The 24,231-nt window shown below is 40.9% G+C and overlaps 1 gene segment (V, D, J or C); it reads right to left on the minus strand.

The window, feature by feature from the left end:
• Positions 1-1,827: 1,827 nt before the first annotated feature.
• LOC124235009 (T cell receptor alpha variable 20-like) lies at positions 1,828-2,436 on the minus strand. The segment is given in 2 exon segments: positions 1,828-2,219; positions 2,385-2,436. Coding segments are annotated over 2 exon segments (444 nt in total).
• Between the last annotated feature and the right edge of the window lie 21,795 nt (positions 2,437-24,231).

Genomic DNA, 24,231 nt, shown 5'->3' on the forward strand with positions numbered 1-24,231 from the left:
CTATGCATCAATGAAAAAGAACAAATAACTGATACCCAAAGCAGCATTAATGAATTGCAATGATGTTACATTGAGTGAAGGAAGCCAGATCTGAGAATACATATGTAACTGAAAGTTCCGTCTCTGAACCCAGAGCTGATCCAAATAGCGAGAACAGTCTTGAGTGGAAAAGCAAGGCCTTTATTATGCCAGGCAAAGGGAGCAAAGCAAGGGCTCATGCCTCGAAACTTGCTAGCTCCTGTTAAGAAACAGGTAGGGGTTTTTATTTGGGATTTTGGGTAGGGGAGGGGGTGCATGTAGCTTTGCTGGCTGGCCTTTCCCCACCAACCTGCATTTGGCCTTGAGAGGCTGCTTGTAGGGAGGGTGCATGGTGAGATAGGAGGATTGCAGGTGGGCATCCTTGGCTGTCTTGTCTTCATGATGGACGGTGGATTCAGCCTTCTGCGAGCTGGGGAGTTGAGGTCTGGAAAGCCTCAGCTTGCTGATATTCTTGAGACAGCAGTTTCCCTGGTAGACTTCAAGGATGCCTGAGGAGTTGAAACTTTAGTGTGAGCCCAGCGCCAGGCCACCTGGGCTTTAAAGATTGTAACTTCTATTTGGTTGTAAGGGCTCAGGGAGTCAAAGCTTAAAGAAACAGATATTTACATATAAATGTAGCTAAAGCCTGGAAAAGGCTTTAACCCCATATATTTTGGTTTTAACCCCATATATGCTGGGTTCACTGTATGGGAACCAATATCAGGGCTGATATTAACTAAGAGCCGATAACATGTACTGTACCATCCTGTATGATTCTAGTCACATGAAGTTCAATAATAGGTGAGAGAAGTCAGAATAGAAGTTACTTGGGGTGGAGAATGGGAGAAAGGGCCGTTGAATTGGAAGGCGAAGGTGGAAATCCACTGGAGTAGCAGAAATGTTCAATATTTAGGTCTGTAAGGTATTACATAGATATAAACAAGTGTAAAATTTCATTGAGTTGTAGGCCCAAGTTTCGTGCACTTTGGTATATGTGTTGCACTCAATTACAAAGAAAAAAGAGAAAAAAAGTCAAAGCAAGAGCACTTTAAAATATTGAGATAAATGTCAGTGCCGTCATCTGAGAATCAAAAGCGCTTCCATCAGGGAGGCAACACCAGTGTGTGGAGGAGTGAGACAGAAAAGAGAGTGCTCTCTGAATTTGTAAATATATGAGAGTATTATTTCGATAAAAATAAAATTTATTTTTAAAAAGAAGGGAAGAGAAATTTCTCAGAATCTCAGACAAGATGAGGACTGAAAATATCCATTGGCTTTAACACCAAAGCCACTGGTGTTAAGGTGAGAGCTTCTCTTGGAGTGAAGCCAACAGAAGTCTGATTCAAGTCGGGGTGAGGAATGGGAGCTGAAGAAATGGGGACAGTAAGTATAGTCAATTCTTTCAACTAATTTGATTTTTAAGGAGAAGAGAAATGCAGAAATGTGGCTGGTGGAGATATGAGCTTCAGAAAACCATATTAAAAATGGGAAAGATTCACTTAGAGACATGTGACCAGATTACTATCAGAGAATGCAAAAAAAAAAAGATTATTTCAGAGAAGAGTGTGTATTCTTCTGTGGTCTCTTTTTCAAGCTGCCAAGACTAGAAATCAAGCCTCTCCAGATCACAGCTGTCCCTCTGAATCGATGAGAGGGAAGCTCTGGGCTGTTATGAAGAGCAGACTGACCCATGTACATGCAAAGGGCACTGTCTAGGATCCCTGGACGGAATGAACAGTAATCTGTGGCAACTGGCTGTGTCAGAAGACTTTATTCTCCATTGGACCATTTGGAAAGAGGTCCTGGGTGCTAAGCAAAAAATTCTTTGAGGAGGAAAAACCACAGAGATGCCCTTATTCTAGAGCCCCAGCTGCAGGGTTTTGGTGCAGGCTTGCAGGTGCCTGGGGAGCACTGTGTCTCCACAGCACAGAGGTAAGTGGCTGAGTCTTCAGGTTTGGAGTCTGTGATGTGCAGAGAACTTCCCATCTTTGACAGTGTGGCTTTTAGTCTTTCTTTCTGCTTTGATTCCCCAACTGAATACAGGAGGAAGAGCAGTTCAGGGCCTTTCCCAGGATCCTGCCTGTACCACTGCAGCCCTCTAAAAGAGCTGACCGTGTAACTGCAGCCGAGGCTGAGACTGTCTCCCTCCTGGAGTCTCAGGGTCTGAGGACGCTGCTCCACCTGGTCTTCTGCACTCAACCCTGCTCAGAGAAACAAAATCAGAAATGATACAAAGCTTTCAGTTCAGCGGTTCTGAAAAATTCAAACAAGAAACCAGAGATGAGCTGAGACTAAACCCTTCTCTCTTCTCCCCAGGTTTGGATAAATCTACCCTTACGGTTCTCATCTCTCCACCTCCAACTCACAGCCAAACTGAAGCCACAAGACTATGAAGGCACATTCCAGCATGTTCTCCATCTTGATATCTCATACGATTTGTAGTGATTTCAAACCTTCTCTCCTCTGAGGAGCTGTTTCTGTGTCTTAGTTCTTGTTCTCTGGTGCACAAGAGAGGCTTTCTGTTGGCTGCTCAGCCAATCAAAAGCAAATCCTCTAGTAACTTTCATGCTTCTGATGTTTAAGGCATTGATGGAATGAAAGGAAGGGACCACTGCCACCTCGTGGTCGTGAACACAATCTCACAGTACCCATTTCACACCACTTACAATGAAAAAGACTGAGGGAAGGACATTTTTGCTATTTGGTGGGCATAATGCGAATGAGATTAAAGTCATCACCAGAAGAACCTTCTCTTACTTGCACTTCTAATTGTTTCATTGTTCCTTGAATGGCCTTTAAAGTTAGACTGCTGCCAGAGGTTAGAAAAGGGTTGAACCCAAGGTTAGGTGTAACTGATTACAATAAGCAAGAGTCTCAGCAGGTGAAACCTTCAAAGGACTACAGCACTGAAAATAGGGGAATCAACTGGGTTGTGGAAATGTCAGGAAACCTCTCTGACAGAGAATTGGGAACATAAATTAAGAAATCCATCTCTTCAAATAATTTTATGCCTGCCACAGGGAACAAGTGTGACCGAAACTCAGGATCACAAACATGATAGGTCTTAGGAGGGTGGGAGGGAAGAGCATGGCAGAGGGAAAAAAGAACTCTTCATTTGTAGATCTGAGAGATCAGAAAGTCACCTGGGCGGGGGCTGGAGGGAGACTATTATCCATGCAGATCATAAACATTTTACATAATATAGGTAATATACAGTAAACGTAGGTCTTCCTTCCTCATTTACCCTTCAGTACCACAGTTTATCTATAGAGGCAATTATTTCTACCATATACACACATTCATTATTTTCAGACAAACCTATACACTTCACTATGTGCTTTGTTTTTTCCCCACAAAATGGCCACATAGCATACCATTGTATAGATATACCATATTTTGCTTAAGCGGTTTCGTGTTTTTGAAATTTTAGATTATTTCCAATCTTTTACTACCACAAATTATGCTGAAATGAATATCCTCGTAGAAAGATGTTTGCAAACATGAGCATAAAATGATTGAAAGTATAAAAACTATGACAGGGGCTGGCCCCATGCCATAGCGGTTAAGTTTCTGTGCTCTGTTTGGCAGCCCTGGGCTTGCAGGTTGGGATCCCAGGTGAAGAGCTAGCACTGCTCATCAAGCCACACTGTGGTGGCATCCCACATAAAACAGAGGAAGATTGGCACAGACGCTAGCTCAGCAACAGTTTTCCTCAAGCAAAAAGAGGAAGATTGGCAACAGATGTTAGTTCAGGGCCAATCTTCCTCAGCAAAAAAAAAAAAGGAAAGGACTATGATAAAGGATCCTTGCATTTTTCCTTTAATAAGTATTGCCAGATGCCTCTAACCAAGCAATAGCAATTTACACATTTATAATGTGTCAGAGAATCTGTTCCTCCACTCTCTTCCCAATATTTTACATGGTCAAACTTTTTTATGTTTCTTAATTTAATAGGTGAAAAGTGCTAATTCAGAGAACCATTTGCTATCTATTATTAGTAAAGCTGACATTTAAAAAGTAATTTTTAAGTCTGCTGGCATGTCTCTGAAAATTCTCTTCAAAATTATGTTTAAATGTTAGCCTTCGAGTCAGAATGACAGGGACAAAACTCCAGCTCCATAGTTTGTTTGCTGTGAGAGTCTGAACAAGTTGCTCAGTGACTTTCTCTGTGACTTAGTTTCCTCAACTGAGTAAGAAGAGTACACATAGGATTGTTGTGAGAATCATTTGAAATATGTATTAACATAGAGACATGGATTGATTACATAGATAATAGATAAAATGTAGAATAATGGTAGAACACAGCAGACACTTGATTAAATATTAGCTATACATTATTAATGTAATTTCCTTCTTGAGAGTTAATTTTATTGGTTTACAAAATCTCTTTATATACTAATTTACATTGTCTCTATTTTTGCATCTTTTTATACCATTTTGGCATTTGATTTTAGCCTTTTCCTTGAGGAAGATTAGCCCTGAGCTAACATCTGCCACCAATCCTCCTCTTTTTGCTGAGGGAGATTGGCCCTGAGCTAAAATCTGTGCCCATCCTCCTCTATTTTATGTGGGATGCCTGCTGCAGCATGGCTTGACAAGCGGTGCGTAGGTCCGCACCCGGGATCTGAAGCAGCGAACCTGGGTTGCCAAAGTGGAACATGAGAACTTAACTACTGTGCCACTGGGCCAGCCCCAATTTTGGCTTTTTGATGGTGTTTTTGAAATGCAGAATTGTTCTCTTTTATATATTCTTATTTATTGTTTATACAAATATATTCACTTTTATTCTGCCTTATGAAGTTTAAGCCTTGCTTAGAATATCTTGACTCACTCAAAGATTATTTTTTAAAAATCTTGAAATTTTCCATTATGTTTAAAATTTAATATTTTAAGTCTATGATTTGGAATTATTTTGATCTAAGGAGTAAGGTAAGGGGTCAATTTTTTTTAACTGGCTAGTCAACTGCCCCAACATTATCTGCTGAATAATCTATTGTTTCCCCTCTGATTAGTATCAGCTTCATAGTATAGTAATTTCCTATATCTAATTTGTTTTTATTTCTTTCTTCTCTATCAGTCTATCTAGTTGTACATTTAAAAGTGCCAACATTTTAAATTATCCCAGCTTTATAATATTATTTATTATGTGATAACGTTTGTCTCTACCACACCCCCAATTATTCTTGTTTCAAAACTGTTTCTGATTTTCTGCATATTTAGTCTTCACTTGAATTTTAGAATCAGCATGTGTAGTTTCAAATAAATATGTAAAAGTTTCAAAGTAATCATATTTTAGGCAATATCATGTTACTACAAAAATAAGAGCTATTGAATTTAGACAGCAGTTACCTCATGAAAATTAACTTCAATAATATCCTGACAAATCCTAAGCTATTTTTCTAAGAATATTGAAATTAGCAATAATAGGCTATGCTATCTGTTGCAAATTAGTACTGCCTAATTTGTCTGATTCTATGACAAATTCTAATTTGTTTGATTCATTGGGTTTTTGTTATTCAACATGTGTTTATCTTGTTAAATTAACTGCTGCTTATATAAATTCTCTTTGGACTTGTCCAAATAGTACTGTCAATGCAAATAATGAATAATTAATCTATAGATAAGAAGAATAGAGTGATATTTATTGAGCCAATGCTGAAGACTAGCCCAGAAATGTTATTTCCACCAGGAAGAAAGTACTCTGTGGAAGCATGGTTACATACCATGTTAGAACAAAAAACATACATCAAGCATGATAGGAATGCACTTTTTTTCTCCAAAGTCAAGAATGTGTTTTGCTGCAGTTTAGCACCATACATGGCAAGTCAACTTGACGTTGGTCCTCTGGGAAGAAGAGCTTATCTTCAGAGAAGTACTGGTATGGTGTCAGAGAAAGGGAGACATTCATGCCTATCTTTAAAGAGTGCATTCTTTCCTTTGGGAAAATGTTTGAAGCAGATGTACAGTGTGTGTTTGGTGGGTCAGAAGTCAGGCTGCTCTGGGAAAAACAAGGTTTAGGCTGAACCACGGTTAAACCAGAATGGCTTCCTCATACACGTCCATAGGTGAAAAGTTGTTATTCTCATTACTTTTATCAGCACACTCTGCTCCCCATTAGCTAGAACCCAGAAAAAAAGCATGAACTCTGAGATGCACTTACTTTGATGTTACTCTGTCCCTTCCCCCGCTCAGTAACAAGAGAAAATAAGCTACACAGAATTTAGGATACTAACAGTAGAAACAATGCTTCTTGTTGTTTGACTTTTTCTTCAAGAATTGGATAATTCCTCAGTGATCTAAAATTTATTATACTAAATTGTATACAATTCATCATTCACTGATTTGATTTGTTCTGGCTGCATTTAGCAAACTCTGACTGTTACAAATCATATTTAAAAGGTAGTTTTACTCTGTTTCTGAATATGTGCATCTCAGAAAGGTGAAAAAGATAACTGCACGATTAGTGTGGGGGCTCCTTGCAGGACAGGAACTGTAAAACCAAGGGGCTGAACATGTGATGTGTAACAGAGTCAAAGGAGATGATTCGCAGTTGGGAGTTTTATGAAAATTTTGTTTAATTTTTAAAAGTAGTTTTAATTTGAAAAAATTATGGACTCCATGGAAGTTTCGAAAAACATACAACGAGGTCTCATATACTCTTCACCCAGATGCTGCCAGTGATATCTAAAGAAGGAAATTGACACTGGTACAATCCACAGAGTTTATTTAGATTTCCACAGTTTTACATGCACTGGTGTGTGTGTGTGTGTGTGTGTGTAGTTCTATGCAATTTTACATATGTACAAATTCCTGCATTCGTGTGTATCATATGTTTAGATTCACTGCCATCATTAAGATGCGCAATTGTTTAGTGGTGACAAAGCTTCCTCATGCTGCCCACTTGTAGCCACACTATCCCCTCCCTCCATCATTAACCCCTGACAATCACTAATCTGTTCTTATTCCTACAATTTCATTATTTCAATAATGTTATATAAGTGAAATTATATAGTGGCAAACTTTGAGATTGCTTTTTTCTTTTTATTCAGCACGAGTAATAAAAGCATCAGATCTATTCGAGTTATTGTGTGTATCCAACTTGTTTGCTCCTTCTTATTTGTGAGTAGTATTCTACGGTATGGATGTGTCACCGTTTGCTTAGCCAGTCATCCATTGAAGGACATTTGAGTTGTTTCCAGATTTGGCTGTTTTTACTGTTGAGTGTGAGAGTTCTTTATAGAGTCTTAGATATCAGTCCCGTGTCAGACACATGGTTTGGAAATAGTCTGTAGCTTATCTTTTCATCTTCTTAACAGGGTCTTTTGCAGAGGAAAACTCTAATTTGGATGAAGTCTAATGTGTGTGTGTGATGCTTTTGACGTCAGATCTGAGAACTCTCCACCTAGTCCCAGGTCCTGAAGAATTTCTCCTATGTTTTTTCCTAAAATTTCACAGTTTTATGCTTTGCATGTAAGTCCATGATCTATTTTGTGTTTTTTTTTTATAATGTTTATTTATTTATCTATTTTTGAGGAAGTTTAGCCCTGAGCTAATATCTGCCATCAATCCTTCTCTCTTTGCTGAGGAAGATTGGCCCTAAGCTAACATCTGTGCCCATCTTCCTCTACTTTATACCTGAGACTCCTGCCACAGCATGGCTTGATAGGCTGTGTGCAGGTCTATACCCAGGATCCAAACTGTCAGCATAACGAAGATCTAGGTTGAAGACTTCTCACAGAGGAGTGAAAAACTTTTTATACTTTGAGCCTACAAGTTTCCCTTTTTATACTTACTATGATTTCTCTACCTAAAAAGTAAATTTAAAAATATAGGACGCAAATCAAACCCTTCTCAACTCATCAGCCTCTGAAATCCCCTATCATGTAATACAGGGCAATGTTTTGTAGGATAGCTTTGAAAATTGGTTACGTCTATCTTATGATCGAGGATAACTGTAATTTTCCCTGATATTCACATTCCTTGAAACTTCACAATTCTCTGAGAAAAATGCCCATCCATCTTTATGTCATCGAACTGAGCTAAAAGTGAGATTCTCCTTGTCTATAACTTCTTTCCTGATAATTGTTTGAGTATTTCTTGAGGAAAAGAATATTCTCTACAAATTGTCCCAAGAATGAAAAATCTGCCTTTTTGTGATTACTTTTTGCTAAAATTACAGGCTTTCATTTACCTCTTTTCATAGTTACATTTCCAAGGCCAAATGGGTCAGTTCTCCCAGAATGTGGTGATGCTTCATCCTGCTGTCCCAGGGGCAGAGTCCTGTTTGCTCTCATGGGGGGATTTTGAAAAGAACAATATTACAATTGAAGGTCATACTTTCTAAAGTTTTCTTAAGGGTTAAAAGTCCAAGAGCTTTCATGGATTCTTTGTTGAAATAATTCAGTCCTTGGAACCAGTCAGGAAATTAGAAAAACAGGCTCATTTTTCCTAAGTCTTAGGCTAGAACTCCCAATGGTAGGAATGTCTACATAAATCAACTAGGTCACTAGACTTGAAAGAAAATAAATATATATAAAGAAGCAGAGTAAGTCACAGGAATGGTAAAGACAAACGGTAACCATCATTTGACCTCACCCAGTTGTACACAAGGGCAGCATCTAGTGTATGGAGAACACCTCCTGTACAAAGGTTGTTTCATCTGTGCCCAGAAATTAGGATGATGGAGAGGAAAGGTACGGGGCCACAGGGCTGAGTTAACTGTGATTTTCTTTCAGCCTGGAGCCCCCTCACTGTCTACCACTCTTAACTTTGTAGGCCTTGTATCTCTAACCCTGGAATTAGGGCCGTTTGAGGAAAATCTGTAGATACTGAAAAAGAATTTATGGCACATGCAAACAGAAGGAGTGTTCTCATGGCGATGAGAAATGGACAAACGCAAGAAATAATTGATCCATGCTTATATAATAGCATCCAAAGGTTAGGAGCTCTGTATCCATTGATGTATCTATTAATTTATTCTTCTTCAATCAATAAATATTTAGTGTGCAACCACTATGTGCCATGTACTGTGCAACATACAGTATACATGTTTCCTGATCCTATGGAGCTTACAGTTATAGGCATAACAGGTCTTTAAAAAATCCATATATAAGTATAGACATAAATTTATATATGTAAAAGTATATCAATGCAACATTTTCTTTTGTCTTGGACTTTGGAGAGAGCCCTCAGTAGATGAGACAATATGGAGAAAGACCACAATATGTGCTTGGAGACACTTGCCGAATATATACAAAAGCCATTTTTTTTAACTTTCCCTAGCTTATTATGCACAGTAAAGATACATGAGAAAACAGAGAATTCACCAAAGAGTCGGAGAGAATGGGAATGAAGCTGTGGTGGTGTGGCATTTCCAATCTTCCTCAAGGCAAGTTATAGAGATTCAAGAGATTTCTCAGACAGTTTGGAATGAGTACCCTGGAGTTTGGAGGATTTAGAGGGTCATGGGGTCATGCTAGGCTGCAATGACAATTTCTCTTACTTTACTATGCTTAGGGCCAGAATGCTGATTATTCTGTTATTTTTATCTATGTATATAGGTGACACATAGGTGAGTTATGCTTTTTTAATTGAGTGAAAGGTAAGAGAAAAATGATGAGACCTGGTACAGAGATATAAATATATGAGTCATATAGGCATGATGAGTAAAATGTCACAGAGACAGCAACATCAGGAGAGGAGATGGACCAAGCCTGAAGCTTGCAGACGTCCAGCAGTTCGTGATTGGAAGGGCGATGAGAGCGTGTGTAGAGTCAGAGAGGAATCGGCTCAAGAAGCAGGTAAGAACCCCAGAGAGTGGTTTGTCAGAGAAACCTAAGAAAGAGAGAGTTTAAGAAACAGTAAGTGGTCTAAGAAACAGTAAGTGGTCACAACGCATGTGTCAAAAGCTTCTGAGGGATCAGTTATGACAAGAACTGAAAATTTCTGTTGATTCACAACCCAGAAGTCATTAGTACTCTTTCTGAGGGCTTAATTAGTCGAGGAATCAAAGCCAGACATATGCATACCCTGTGATCCAGAAATTCTAAAACACATGCCCAACAGCAGGTGTAAATATGTTCACCAAACAACACGTCTGAGAATTTTCATAACTACACTGTTGATAATGGTGAAAGACTAGAAAAATCCAAATAACCATTTAAGTAGATGGCTAAATAAATTGTAGTGTATTCATACAGCAGTGAGAATAAACAAACTAAACTGTACACAAGATGGATGAATCTTAGAAATATAATATTAAGAGAAGAATCCAGATAGAAAAAATCCAAACTATATTATTCCATTTACGTAAAGTTCAAAAATGGGCAAAACTAATCTATGGGATTGTGGTTTCCCTAGAAGGGCAGGTAGTGACCAGAGGGGACACAAGGGGACTTCTGGAAAGCATAAGTACAAATAAGAAAGAGCACAGACCCAGCTTCAGTCTCTGGGAGGTCCTAATCCTTCCAATGAAGCTTCCTAAAGTCCCCTTTTCAACATCAGGATAGATTTGGGATAGAGTATGAGAAGCATTAAATTTGGCAGTACAGGCTGGAACAGGGAAGCCATTTGGTTTGGGGTTTTCCACTTTAATATAATCATCATAAAAAGCTTTTTAAAAATTTTTTTGCCAGCTGATCTACTTGAAGATAAAGATCTTTTGATGAATGACACTTTTAGATATGTTCTCTGAGCAAAAAAGAGAGCATTTTCCTTAGAGGGAAGCTTCCTTCTAAACCCCCCACCACTGCTGACACAGCCCCTGCCTCTTCCTATCCACACTGAGACTCTCACTCGAGTGTTCACAGCTGGGGGATGCCTCACGTTGAGATCTGAGGTTTCTGTGGGGTTCCCACAGGCACCCACATCACTATAGCCTCTCTCAGAGCACAGAAATACACTGCGGAGTCCCAGAGGTGTGAGGCTGTGATGGTAAGGCTGATCGTACTGGCTGGTTCCTGGAAGTTCAAAAAATACCAACCCTTTGTTTCATTTTGTTGTTAGTAAGACTTCTGATAAATAAGGAAAATCATTTCCCCACTTGGTGTTTCTTTGCATCAGATTAAACAATAACTACAACTACGAGCTTCATATACACAATCCAAGGTTGCAGCCTCCTTCTCCAGCATAGAAATTGCAGGCTGGGCTTGACTTACCTTCTGGGCCATGCTAGATCCTGCACAAAAAGAGAGAATTAGGCTGATTCTCTTGGTGGTATCCATGGAGATTTAAGGAACTAATGTATGGCTGAGAGTTCTGATTCCCTTGCCCTCTAACTCTACTCTCCTGAACTTCTACAGACAATAATAACCTGCCTCTATCCCCAAATTTGGGAGCTGAGAGGAGCCTGAGTTGTGTTTGTGGCTGTCCCCACCAGCCTTACCAAGGCAGATGGAGGCTATGACTACTCTCAGGGGCAAGTTGGAAGTTCTCCTCTGAATGAAATGTGCTGAGTTCTGTCTCAAATTCAGGTCTAAGTGCCTGACCTGTGCCTGACAGGGCACATGCTCAATTACTGAGCCATAAATGCTTCTGCGCCAGAACAGGAAATGCAATTTGCTGACATCAGTTTGCCTGTGTCATGCCATTGTTGACATGGTTGGAGATTCTAACCTGCCTATTCAGTCATTTTGTACTTCAACAACAATTATATCTCAGTATGTATATGAGTTAAGTTGAATTGTGGAACATTAATGATGCAACCATTTTCCATGTTCAGCCGGTGCATCTAAGATGGACTTGTACGTTTCATAAGAAATACAATTTATTATGATTATGGCGACTTCTGAGAACAAAAAGTCATCCATGTTTTTGATGGTGTGTGCTTTTTTGTCTCCAGCCCAAATCTGCAGTGAAATATGCTCATAGATTTTTCCCCACACATGAAGATAAAACTATTCGCTCTCGATCATCCTAAATTTTCTTCCTACACTCCAAAGCATTGGTTTTTGGAGAAATTTATCTACCTGTGTAATCACCACCCACACAAAATAGAGAACATTTCCTTCACACCAGAAAGTCCCCTTGTATCCTCTCCATCCAAATCTTCTTTCCCAGAGGAAACCACCATTTTAATTTTAACAATAGTTTAGTTTATTCTGCTCTTGCATTTCATGTAAATGGAATCATACAGTATTTGGGGGGGGCGGGGTCTGGCTTCTATTGCTCAACATAAGGTTTTAGAGCCCCATCCTGCTGTTGTGTGTATCAGTCAGTGGTTCATTCCTCTGTATCACTGAGAAACACTCCTCATGCACCAGAATTGTTTACACTCTCTCCTGTCGATAGACATTTGCATTGTTTCCAGTTTGTGGCAAATATGAATAAGGCTGCTGCACATATCTTTATATGGACCATTTGTGGTCTGTGTCTTCAATTCTCTTCAGTAAGGACCTATGAGTGGACCTGCTGGGCCACAGCAACTCCCCAAATTGACTGTATCATTTTACATTCCCACCAGTGGTTCATGAAAGTTCCAGTTGCTTCACATATCTGCCAATATCTGAGGTTCTCTGATGGTTTGATTTTAGTCCTTCTCATGGAAGTGAATGGCATCTGAATGTGGATTTAATTTGCATCTCCCTAGAGACTAACTAAGAATTTCCGTTGTGATCTCCTAGGTGGGGTCTCCTTTGTATTTATCATAGTTGAGATCATACTGTTCTAAAAAAACTCTTAAAAAAAATAAGGACACCAATCTCATCATAGAGGCCCCTCCCTCATGACCTCATCTAAACCTAATTACCTCCTAAAGGTCCCACCTCCAAACATGACATGGGGTGTTAGCACTCCAACACATAAATTTTGAGGGACACAAACATTCAGTACATAACAGAGAGGAAAGTAGCCAATGTTAGAACCATCACATCCTAGCAGGTAGGATCCAAAAAACCAAAAACTTGGTCTCTCTCTTCCCACCCACCGAGATTGGACTACCAGGGCATAGAACAGGACATATGGGAGGAAGCATGGATTTGAGTGAAAGGCCAAACCAAGAATAAATGACAAAGGAGGCAAGTGGGGAGTAACCCCTGGGTATCCTTGCTCCTGTCTCCATGAGCTCCTCCATTTAGAGCTCAACTGAAGTCATAAGGTCAGTAAAAGAACCCAAGAGAATTTTCCACTGTTTCTTATTATAATTGAGAGTTTATTCTATGGTTTGAAGTTTGACCAATATTGCATTGAGAGACCCTTGTTTTCCTGTGTAGTGCTATTACAGCTCAAACTTGTAATCCAGAAACATGGGATTATATTATCCACTTGGCTCCATAGTTAATAATAGACAGCGTGTATCTTTCTCTTATGCACCGAATCATGTCTCTCTAAAATTCATATGCGGAAGCCCTAACTTCCAATGTGACTGTGGAGATAGGACCTTTAAGGAGGTAATAAAGTTAAGTGAGATCATAAGGGAGGGGCTCTAATCCAATAGGACTGGTGTCCTTTTAAGAAGAGGAAGAGACACTAGATCTCTCTCTCTCTCTCTCTCTCTCTCTCTCTCTCTCTCTCTCTGCACTTGTGTACAGAGGAAAGGCATGTGAGGACACTGCAAGGAGGCAGCCGTCTGCCAGGCATGGACAGAGGCTCACTAGAAAGCACCCTTGCTGGTACTTTGATCTTGGACTTCGAGCCTCCAGAACTGTGAGAAAATAAATTTCTGTTCTTTAAGCCACCGAGTCTGTGTATGTTGTTATGGCAGGCCAAGCTGGTTAATACACTTTCCTATTCTTTATATTTTCTATTCTAAGACTGACGTGGCTCCCTCCTGTGAGAGGCATCCATGGTCTTTGCATACAGATATTTCTTGTTTTACAGAGAAATACATAAGAGTATTGAAAGATTTTAGTTTAAAGAGCTGAGATGGGTCAAATTCCCGGCCCCCTTTCAGATGAATTACCATAGAACCTAAAGCCCAAACCCGAGGGCCTGACTGCGTCACATCCTTGGGATCTAAAGATCTGGGTGACGGCAGAGAGACTGAACATGCAGAGCGAGGACTCCCTGGACACAGCCTTTCCTGCCTGGGCTGCCTCTCACCAAATGTGTAGTGTGGATGAGAGGAGGGGACATGCTCAGTGTTATCCTCCATAGCAGCATTTCCTGGGCAGCTTTATGGAATGGAGGGTTAATGGGGGGGTTGGGTCGAACTTTCTGCAGTGGGGACTGAACCAGAGATGAGCAAAGTCCAGCTTAGTTGCAGGACACTAAAGACCAGATTCTATGTCCCTTCTTTGGTTCACAAATATTGCATAAAAAGCACAAGATTACTGAGGATTTAAATAGCTAAAATATATTGGTAGAGATTAATCCTATGTCAAGGTTTTCCTGGAAATGTTTCCTGTGAAAGATTTTTCAGTCTGGGAAAGCCAGGAGCCTTTTTGGCTGAGCAGGGGCAATTCTTGGGATCAAAGCTTGGGTTCTCTTAACACTGACCTTCACCTTGTCCACCCTCAGAGCAATTCCAAGCCTTTTAGGTTTCTTGGAATTAGACGTAAGATTGGTTCATTTTCCTGACGAAACGCTAAATAAACTCAATGCTGCCCAGAGAGAGAATATAACTCTCTCTCCTAGGCCAGCTCACCTTCAGCCCCTCCTGCACCCTCTGGGTTTGTGCTCAGCTCCCCCTGCAGTCCCCCTCACTGTGTCTCTCAGAGCGCAGTAGTACACGGCCGAGTCCGACATTTGCACTGAGGGTTTCTGCAGGTGGAAGGAGCTGTCACTCTTAATAAGAGTGGCATGAAAATCTTGATTCTCTGTTCTCTGGTTTTCTGTTGAGCTCTTCAGGATGAGCTGAGGAGCATTATTGAGATATTGGACATACCAGAAAAGGAAAGAAATTGAATAACTGGTCTGGTAAGTGCAGTTCAGAATCACAGGCGCCCCCTCTGAGAGAATGACTGGGCCTTCTGTTTGGGTCACTGAGTCTCCATTGGTCCCACCTATTAAAAAATAATTTCTTTGTTATGTTATAAATGCACATGAGAAGAGTTTTCAGCCACAAAAGAAAACTAAAAGTTATCTATGATTATAGGAAAATGCAAAGTCACTAACATTCAGGATAAAATGTTACTTACTGAGTATTAAAACCACAAGAACTGAGCAGGTGGCAGAAAGCATGTTGGCAGAAGCAAATGATCCTTGTTCCCTGGAGTACACAAAATATAATAAGGCTAGTCTCCAGCGAGATCTTATAGAAACTCCTCACTCATAAACTGAGAACCCCTTTCTGCACAGCGACAGTCTGTCTTGTGGGTACCAAAGTAGACGAGTCAAACCACCGCCTGAAAAACATGCAATCTCATCTGAAGGAAGCAGCGCCATCTGGTGGTCATCATGAAAATTGCACCTCAGTCATTTATGATCCTATTCCTTCTAAAATCGCTTGACGGATTGATACTGAAGAATGGGATGGGACTCTAAGAATGAAGCATTAAAGATTCGCTTTACAAGTTCACAACTATACTTGGGAAACTATTAAATTATAATTTGCATCATTTTCTGCATAGTGCCGAAATCTATAGCTTCCAAAATAATCCTAGGCGCAACTTTTAAGTGAAATAAATAATCTAGGTCTCATTCTTGCGTGTGTCCCCGTGGTTCCCATGGGTCAGAGAAGGATCCCTCTGCTTATAAAGTCCTCCCCACTCTCCTCCAGTTCTTTACCTGAATCTGTTTTATTCATTCTCTCAAGACTCAATCAACACGCCATCTCAGAGAGGAAGCATTCTCTAACGCAGTTCTTCTCAAATAATCTGCAGTTGAATGAGGAGGTTTTTTTTCCAACCCATCATGAACTGATACATTTGTAAAATACAATAAAAATAAATTACTATGACTTCGGATTCGCTGACTAAGATAGAGTTGACCTTCCAAGTAGAAAACTGGACAAAATAAATGAAACAATAATTTTTGGACACTGGGCTATGGGTAGCACAGAGCCAAGGAAAGTAAGTGGTTGAGCCCTAACATTGCCCCAGCTCACTTCCTGGAGGTAGCTTCTAGGCACCAGTGCAGGGAAGATTTGCCAAAAACAGCCCAGCTGTCTCACTGTGTTGATGAGACAGAGGAGGAATTTGGGGATCCTGAAGCATCTAGAGTTTGTGGACCAGTGCACCAGAGAAGAGGGATGTGTACAGTGAGAGAGAGAGAAAACGACAGGGAAGTCACTTTGAATCATCAGCTGAGTACACACGAGAGGAAGCTCACTGAGTTTGGTATCCCAGGCCCCCTGAAATGGTCTCCCGGGGTCCCTGGACCACACCTGCATGACAGCAGCCTAAACCTTTAGCCTTATGAGGGACAGGTAACCTTACTTAGGTAATGTGGTTCTTGAAATGCCATCTTTTTACTTCTTGTCACGTCCTTCTTTTAATCCAACTCAGTATTTTTTTTAGAAAGTCAAGCTTAGATGCTTAATATTATTGGCCAGGCTGTCTTCATTCCAGAGGCATGAATATGGTATTTATGTGTCTCTTGTTTATTTGTTTTATTAGAAAATTCAGGAATCCCAATTGAAAGTACTGTTTTGCCCAGGGTCTGTTAGCTTGTTTATCTAGTTTCCTTTGTATTTATTTGTGCTAGTGAAACAAACCCAGCAGAAGATTTAAAAGGGTCATTTCCATAGCTTGCTGTTTCTCTAGGCTTGGGTTTACTTCATGTAAGGTATGTTTGTATAATTGTGAGAAACTGAAATATTGTTCCCTGCTTATATAAACCATTTTACAGGCTTGGGACTCTGGGTGCAGACAGCTGCGATATTTTCTTACACAGGCTCTCGGGGGCAGTGATGGCAATAGAATAACAATGGCTGTGACTAAATGAGTTGAACACAAGAATCATATTCTTCAAATAATGCATACTCACCTAAACATTTTCTCACCAATTAGAATTAACTTTGTTTTAAACCTTACTAAAATTAAGCTCTTGAGTAGAATTGTCACGCTGGCAAGATTCTCTGGCTAAGAAGATCACCTAGCTGCTCCTAAACTATCGTGCATGCTCAGGAATCCCTAAGCTCAAGCATTCATTCTGGAAATTTACAGAGTTGTCTACAATGTGTAAAGCTCTGTAAAAAACACGTAAACCAAATCCAGACATGATTCCTATCTCAAATTGCTTTCAGTCGAGTGAGGAGCAGATCAGTAAAACAAATCCTATTGCTGCCCACACTCCCGCCAGCCCAGCCCCAGGCATGCGGATGAGGGGCCAGAGTGGAAACAGACAGCTGATGCCTTTATCACGAGGTGAATAAAACCTCTTTGAATATCTTATTTCCAGTATTTAGATGTATTTTTTGTTCTTCCATCTCTCTTTCTCAGGCCTGTCTGCCAAGATGTTTAACCTCCAATGCCCAGGTTCTGACACTAAGTGTGCAGGAGTCCAGAAGGTCAGGGAAGAAGGCAGCATCGACCTTCAGGTTTGGGTGTCCAGACACATGCCCACTGCTTCTCCCTTCTCCTCACTTCATCACATTAGTTCTCTGACCAGCTTCTAGAAAGATCTAGTATCGTCTAGCTTGTGGAATAAATAAAATTGTTTCATATTAATATATCTTAAATTTTATAAGGCTGAGTTTCAAAATCAAAAAGTTCTCCCTTTGGGGGCTGGCCTGGTGGTGTAGCGGTTAAATTCGCACGTTCCGCTTTGGCGGCCCGGGGTGCGCAAGTTCGGATCCCGGGTGCGGAGATGGCACCGCTTAGCACGCCATGCTGTGGTGAGCGTCCCACATATAAAGTAGGGGAAGATGGACATGGATGTTAGCTCAGGGCTGGTCTTCCTCAGCAAATAGAGGGGTATTGGGAGTAGATGTTAGCTCAGGGCTAATCTTCCTCAAAAAAAAAAATTTAAAAAAAGTTCTCCATTTTGCCTGAATGTTGTGTTAGTTGAGGAGTGGTCTCTGGAATTTGATTGATTTGAAGCTTATTTAATTGTGATTAAATTGTGGTTCTTGAAGTCCCTTGGCACTTCCCCTGCTGGCCTCCTTTGACCCTTTTTTCAGTTTAGAGCCTAGGACATGGGGGTAAAATGAAAGCTGCCGTGGCCTTGGAAGGGCTCTACCCTCTTTCCTTCTCCCCAAAGCTAAATATTCTGGAGCTACAGTGATGTGCTTCTTCCAACCACTCAGCTTTGCTACAGAGGTCCCATCGAGCAGTAGCGTGCCTTTGTCAGTCCGTGAGCTGGGTAGGGACGATGTTGAAATAAAATGACTCAACTCTGCAGAATCGCATAAGTCCAGTGCTATGAGGGACGCAAAAGTGTAAGCACATTTCAAAACATGTATAATCTTTTTGGAGTGATAAGGCATGAGCTCACAGCCAGGTAATTGGATATGAAGAGCCTGGATGAGAATGGGCTCCACCCTTGGCTGAGTACACTGGTTCAGGTCACTTCAGCTCTCTGAACATTAGTTGTTTTAGCTACAAAATGAGATTAATTCTCTGTACCTTGTCTTGCTCACAACATTACTATGAGGAGCGAATGAGATAATGCTTATGAAAGTGCATAGTAAAATCAGGTGGTGCAATTGAAATATCCAAAAAATATGAGGTAATTTATCAGAGGCAATAATGAGTGGCAGGGCTTTTCATAAGAAGGGAGAGCTGGCTGTGGCTGGAGTGACCAGGAAATGCTTCATGAGGTGGGAATGGTCCGAGACAGTCTCTAGGATTGGGAGGATGAATGAGGTCAAGCATTGAGATAGAGGCGATGATGAGAGCAAAGGGCCGTCGGCAGGGCTGTTTGTGGAGGACAGTGAGTGTTTCCCAGCCTCATTCTAGAGTCAGACTCAATCTGGTGAAACAGAAAGGTCAACACAAAATTATAGAGCCACTGAGAGCCACACCAAGAACTTTAACGTTATTATTACAGGCAAAGGACGGTCACTGAAGGTTGTTCAACAGCAGACTGATGTGATTGATGCTGTGCTTTTTAAAAGAATAAATCATTCGGCGTGATATGAGGTCATGGGGAGGAGACCCCGGTAGGAGGGAGACCAGTTAAAAGGCTGTTACAGAAAACCAGACGTGAGACGCTGAGGGTCTGAACTTGGGGCATTCACCAGCAAGCAACAGAGGGAAGTTCAAGTCTACGTAGTAACAAGTTGGCTCCTTGGAACTGGGAGCAGAGAATCTGTGCAGATATGTGTCAAAAATAGCCAAGTCCTTTACTGAGCAAACATTTATTAAGCATGTGTTAAATGAGGGCACAGTGTGAAGGGAAGAGGGGATGTGAGAATCACTGAATATGTATTAAGTTTCTAGAACTTCGTTGATGGGGTAGATAAGGTGTAATTTTCACAGGTTATTGAAGTGTAATATACATTCAGAAACGTGCACAAAACTTAAGTGTGGAGCTTGGTGAATTTTCACGAAGTGAACCCACCCATGTTACTGGCACCCAGACTGAGAAACAGAGCATTATAACATGCCAGAAGCCTCCCTGTGCTATCTCCCCATCACTATCTCCCCATAAAGATAAGCACTGTCTCTTCTCTCCTGACTTATAACTGCATAGGTTAGTTTTACCTGTTGTTTAACTTGTGTGTCTGACATCTCTCACTCAGTAATATTTGTGATATTCATTCCACAGTAAGCATATAGCAAGTTTATTCATTTTCATTGCTGTGTGGTTTTCTGTTATCATAATTTATTTATCCTTGCAATTGCTGACGAATGTCTGGACTGTTTTCCAGCTTTAGAGTATTACGTTTACTGACACAAAATATGTTCTTGTTCTTGTATATGTTTCATGAATGAACATATGTCACATTTCTTGTTGGGTATATACCTAGAGGCATAGTTACTGGATCATAGGATATGTTTATGTTCAGCTTTAGTGGATGTTTCCAAATGGTTTTCAAAGTTGTACCGGTCCACCTTGCCTCCAGCAGTATATGAAAATTCCTGTTGCTCCATGTTCTTGGTGTTGTCTATCTTCGTTTTAGCCATTCTGTTCATAGTGTAGTGGTAGATATGACTTTTCAGAACCACAATACAAAGTATCAAGTAGTAAGTACCAAGAAGGGTTGAGGAGTGACTGGGAACTTTAGAGGAAGAGAGATTACATCCATTGTATATTTGGGTCAGGAGAGCTAGGCCCTGTAAGATAAGGATGATGACTATACATTCTCCAGGACCACTCTACATTTCAATAGTTGTGCTTATAAATGATGAAATGTCAGTGATTCAGTGTCTAGGCCACATCTCGCAGACTATCCAGCAGCAAAACAGATATCATTTCCTTCCAGAAAGTATGATGTCACAGGAGGTATAGACAGGATTTCAGCCTGCAGAGATGGAGAGAGGATATTCTGCAATGGGAATGATTTTAGCAGAGACGCAGATCAGTGACCAGACAAATGGCGTCCGTATTCCTGTTAATGAGCAGAGGACTGAGGGGATGTCTCGTGCTGTGGGCATGGATGATACTTCCTCCTAGTTTCTTAGAACAGGTTAGAAAGCTCATTCCACTCCCAAGATGGCTTGCATTTAATCTGGATACAGGATGAGAACATCCTCTCTGCCGATAATGATCTCAACTCAGGGAAAATTAATTCATCCATCAGTCATATTTCAGATATATCTAAAAAGTATATATACTCTTAAAATAAGAGGGAGAAAGCCCTCCATAACCTGTTAAAATTTAGTGTCTCACTGCTTATCTATTAGTTGTATATTTGCTCAGGGACAAAAAATGCCATTTCTTTGTTAGCTTCTATCTTGACATGTGGAACTTTGCCAGATGTTTATTTCAATAGTGTGCAAGGCTGGAACCAAATCAGTTTGAAGGCTGGTGTGAATGTTGATCATGTCTTAGAGCATTTCTTCTTTGGCCTGTCAGCAAATGTGAGAAAGTATACCTTAAATGATCTAAACAGGGGAATTAAAGTGGGCTTGCCTGCCCCTGAGAACAGCACTTTTCCATTAAACATCAGTCATCTGTCGCTTCTCTGTCAGGATGTGGGCTTGTCAAGAGGGCAGGTGTGAGGGAGGAGCAGCTGTGAGAGGGGTATTTATCGGAGGGCATCCAGACCCCCTTTTGGGGTGATGTCTCAAGAAGTCTCATGATGTCCCTGCCTGGTCAGACCCTTGGTTCTCTTCTTGAAAATCATGTCAAGGGGCAGCTTGGTGTTATAAAAAGAGCACAACTGAAAACTTCATGTGGGCCCCAGAACCAGCTCTGCCCTTCATATTAATAATGGTCATCATGTATTGGGTCTCCACTGTGTCATGGTGCCATACTATGCACCTGTGCTAAAATTTTATATACACACACACACACACACACACACACACATATGTCTGTGTGTTTATATATGATTTAATTTTATAATAATTATATATACATGATTTTCTTCAATTATCAACTCAACTCCATGAGCTAGGTTCTATTATCACCATTTTACATGTGAATAAACTGAAGCACAGATAGGTTAAAGAATACATCTAGGGCCGGCCTGGAGGCACAGTGATTAAGTGCCCACGTTCCGCTTCAGTGGCCCGGGCTTCTCTGGTTTGGATCCCGGGTGCAGACATGGCACCACTTGGCAAGCCATGCTGTGGTAGGCGTCCCACATATAAAAAGTAGAGGAGGATGGGCACAGATGTTAGCTTAGGGCCAGTCTTCCTCAGCAAAAAGAGGAGGGTTGGCAGCAGATGTTAGCTCAGGGCTAATCTTCCTCAAAAAAAAAAAAAAAAGAATATATCTAAAGTTGTGCTGCAATGGAGATGACAGGATCTGAATTTAGGCAGTTTGAACTTTTAGTTTTATTAAGGATATTTCCAATGTTTACAAAAGTATACAGTATGGAACAACGAAGCCCCATGTAGGTATCACTCAGTTTCATCAATTATCAAATCATGGTCAATCTTGTTTCACTTATACCACCACCTGCATTTCCTCATCCAATGTTTTCTAAAAAAATCCCAGATATCATGTTATTTTGCCCTCAATTATTTCAGCATATATCTCTACATGCTGATTTTTAAAAACACAGCCATGGTGCCATGAGGGCACCGAAAATTAATTTCTTAATACAATCAAGTATTCAATATGTGTTCAAATGCCAATTATTTCAGTTTGTTTGATTCAGAATGCACCTAAGGACCACACATTGTGGTTGGGTGATAAGTTTTTTAAGCATCTTTTAATATATAGGTTCCTTTACTCTGCTTCATTCCCTGTAGTTTATTGTTAAAAAAATCAGATTTGTCCTGTAAAGTTTTCTACCTATGGATTTTGCTTATTGTATACTTCTCATGGGTTTAATATGTTGCTGTGTCCTTTTTACTTCCTGTGAACTGGTGATTGCATTTAGAGGTGATATACATATATATTTTTTTAAAGATTTTATTTTTCCTTTTTCTCCCAAAGCCCCCCGGTACAAAGTTGTATATTTTTTAGTTGTGGGTCCCTCTAGCTGTGGCGTGTGGGACGCCGCCTCAACATGGCTTGATGAGCTGTGCCATGTCTGCATGCAGGATTTGCACTGGCAAAACCCTGGACCGCCAAAGCAGAGCACGCAAACTTAACCACTCGGCCATGGGGCCGGCCCCAAGAGGTGGTATCTTTTTAAATCGAGCAAACAAGAAACAAAGATGATTTTCACTTCTTCAGGAAGCTTACTTGATTGAGTTACTATTTCAAGTTCAGATAATCTTGTTTCTCTCTGGAAATGCTGAAGAAGACTGGAGATTATGGAACAGTGATGGTGTGAAGCATAGGGATTCCACCTACTTCCGAGGAGAGTCCACATTTAGCATCATACTGTTCCCTCCAAAGGACATCTGACTCTGATAGGCAATTTTATTCTTCTCAAAGGTAAGGAAACGAGTTATGAAATCCAGTGGAAAGGTTTTTAAAGATGACATTGTGGGAGGGACTAAGCTGTTGAGCCTGTATCCCACTGTCTAGAAGGAGACGAGAGTGAGGGCAAACACAGCAGAGGATGTGGGTAACAGAGAGGTGGCACCAGGAGCCAGAGAAGGCAACAGCTACATGTAGTCAAGTGAAGGAGGAGACGGGGTGATTTCACAGCTTATTTGCATCACGTGTAACATGGACCTAATATCTATTTTCATTCCTTCTTTAAAAAAAAATCAGGGATTGAGTCCAGAATAGAAGTCATGTAATCTAAGTGATTCAGGAACCTGGACAGCTTATTGAGTGAGCAGTAGCTTTTTATATTTGTTTTTAAATTCTGCTACTTAACTTTATTTGACTTAAGTCAAACTCTAGCTCGGGGGATCCTGGAACAACTTTGCAGTAGAGATTTCGTGTGCAAGATCAGAGGCTCTGCAGTGCGGGGTATGAGGGTGACTAATTTCAGGGAACATCTGAAGATGGAGAAGGATTGAGAAGCAGCAGGGGCTGGAGCCTGATGGCCGCAATCATCACCTTATTCAAGGGGCTGGGATAGGCCTCAGCGGTCCTGTCGGCTGTGACAGCTTCACATTTCCAGCCCCCCAGGCAGAGGCTCCCTATATTATAGCATCTGTGCGTCAGCCTGTCCATATTCAATAAGCTTGCAGCCTGACTCGGGCGGGACTCAGGGACAAACTTCAATCTTTGGATAACCTTTCAGGACTCCCCCTCTACTTGGGAGACGCCTGGATTTTATAGCATCGCTTTCTTTCATCCCTCTGATACTGGGCCCAGTGTGAGCGATGGCTTCTACCTTTTTTTAAAGACTCGGACAACCACACTCATTTTCATTCTGTTTTTGGCACCTATGAGTCTGCGCATTTGCAACCCCGCTGTAGATGGAACTCTCTGACTTTGAAAGAACCTCACTCAGTTACAACATTCTTAGTTTCTCTAGGGCCAGGAGAATGGTCTTCATTTTACAAGGATGTTTGGAGTCCCCGTGACTAGAAAGTCTGTCTCTCAACCTGCCTTAGGACTTCGCAGGAGCAGCTGCGTCCTCTGGAGGTCCAGCCAGCTGGTCAGAGTTCAGTGTGACCTCATGCTTGGCAAACCGGCATCTTCTACATTTCCTGATTCTGCCAAGCTGAGGAGATGAAGTGTGTTTAATGCCTTGTGAAAGAAACTATAACATCAAATTCAAATAAAAGCTATTTTACTTATGAGTTGGCACCTGTTCTCTCCTCTCTCTTCCTTTCCTCCCGCCCTTTCCCTCTCCTGCCCAGCTGCATAGAACAGTAGCTCCTCTGTGCTGAAAGTAGGTGACTTCCCAAGTCACTCTCCTCTCTGCTG

This window comes from Equus quagga, chromosome 2 (assembly GCF_021613505.1).
Source record: "Equus quagga isolate Etosha38 chromosome 2, UCLA_HA_Equagga_1.0, whole genome shotgun sequence".
Lineage (NCBI taxonomy): Eukaryota > Metazoa > Chordata > Mammalia > Perissodactyla > Equidae > Equus > Equus quagga.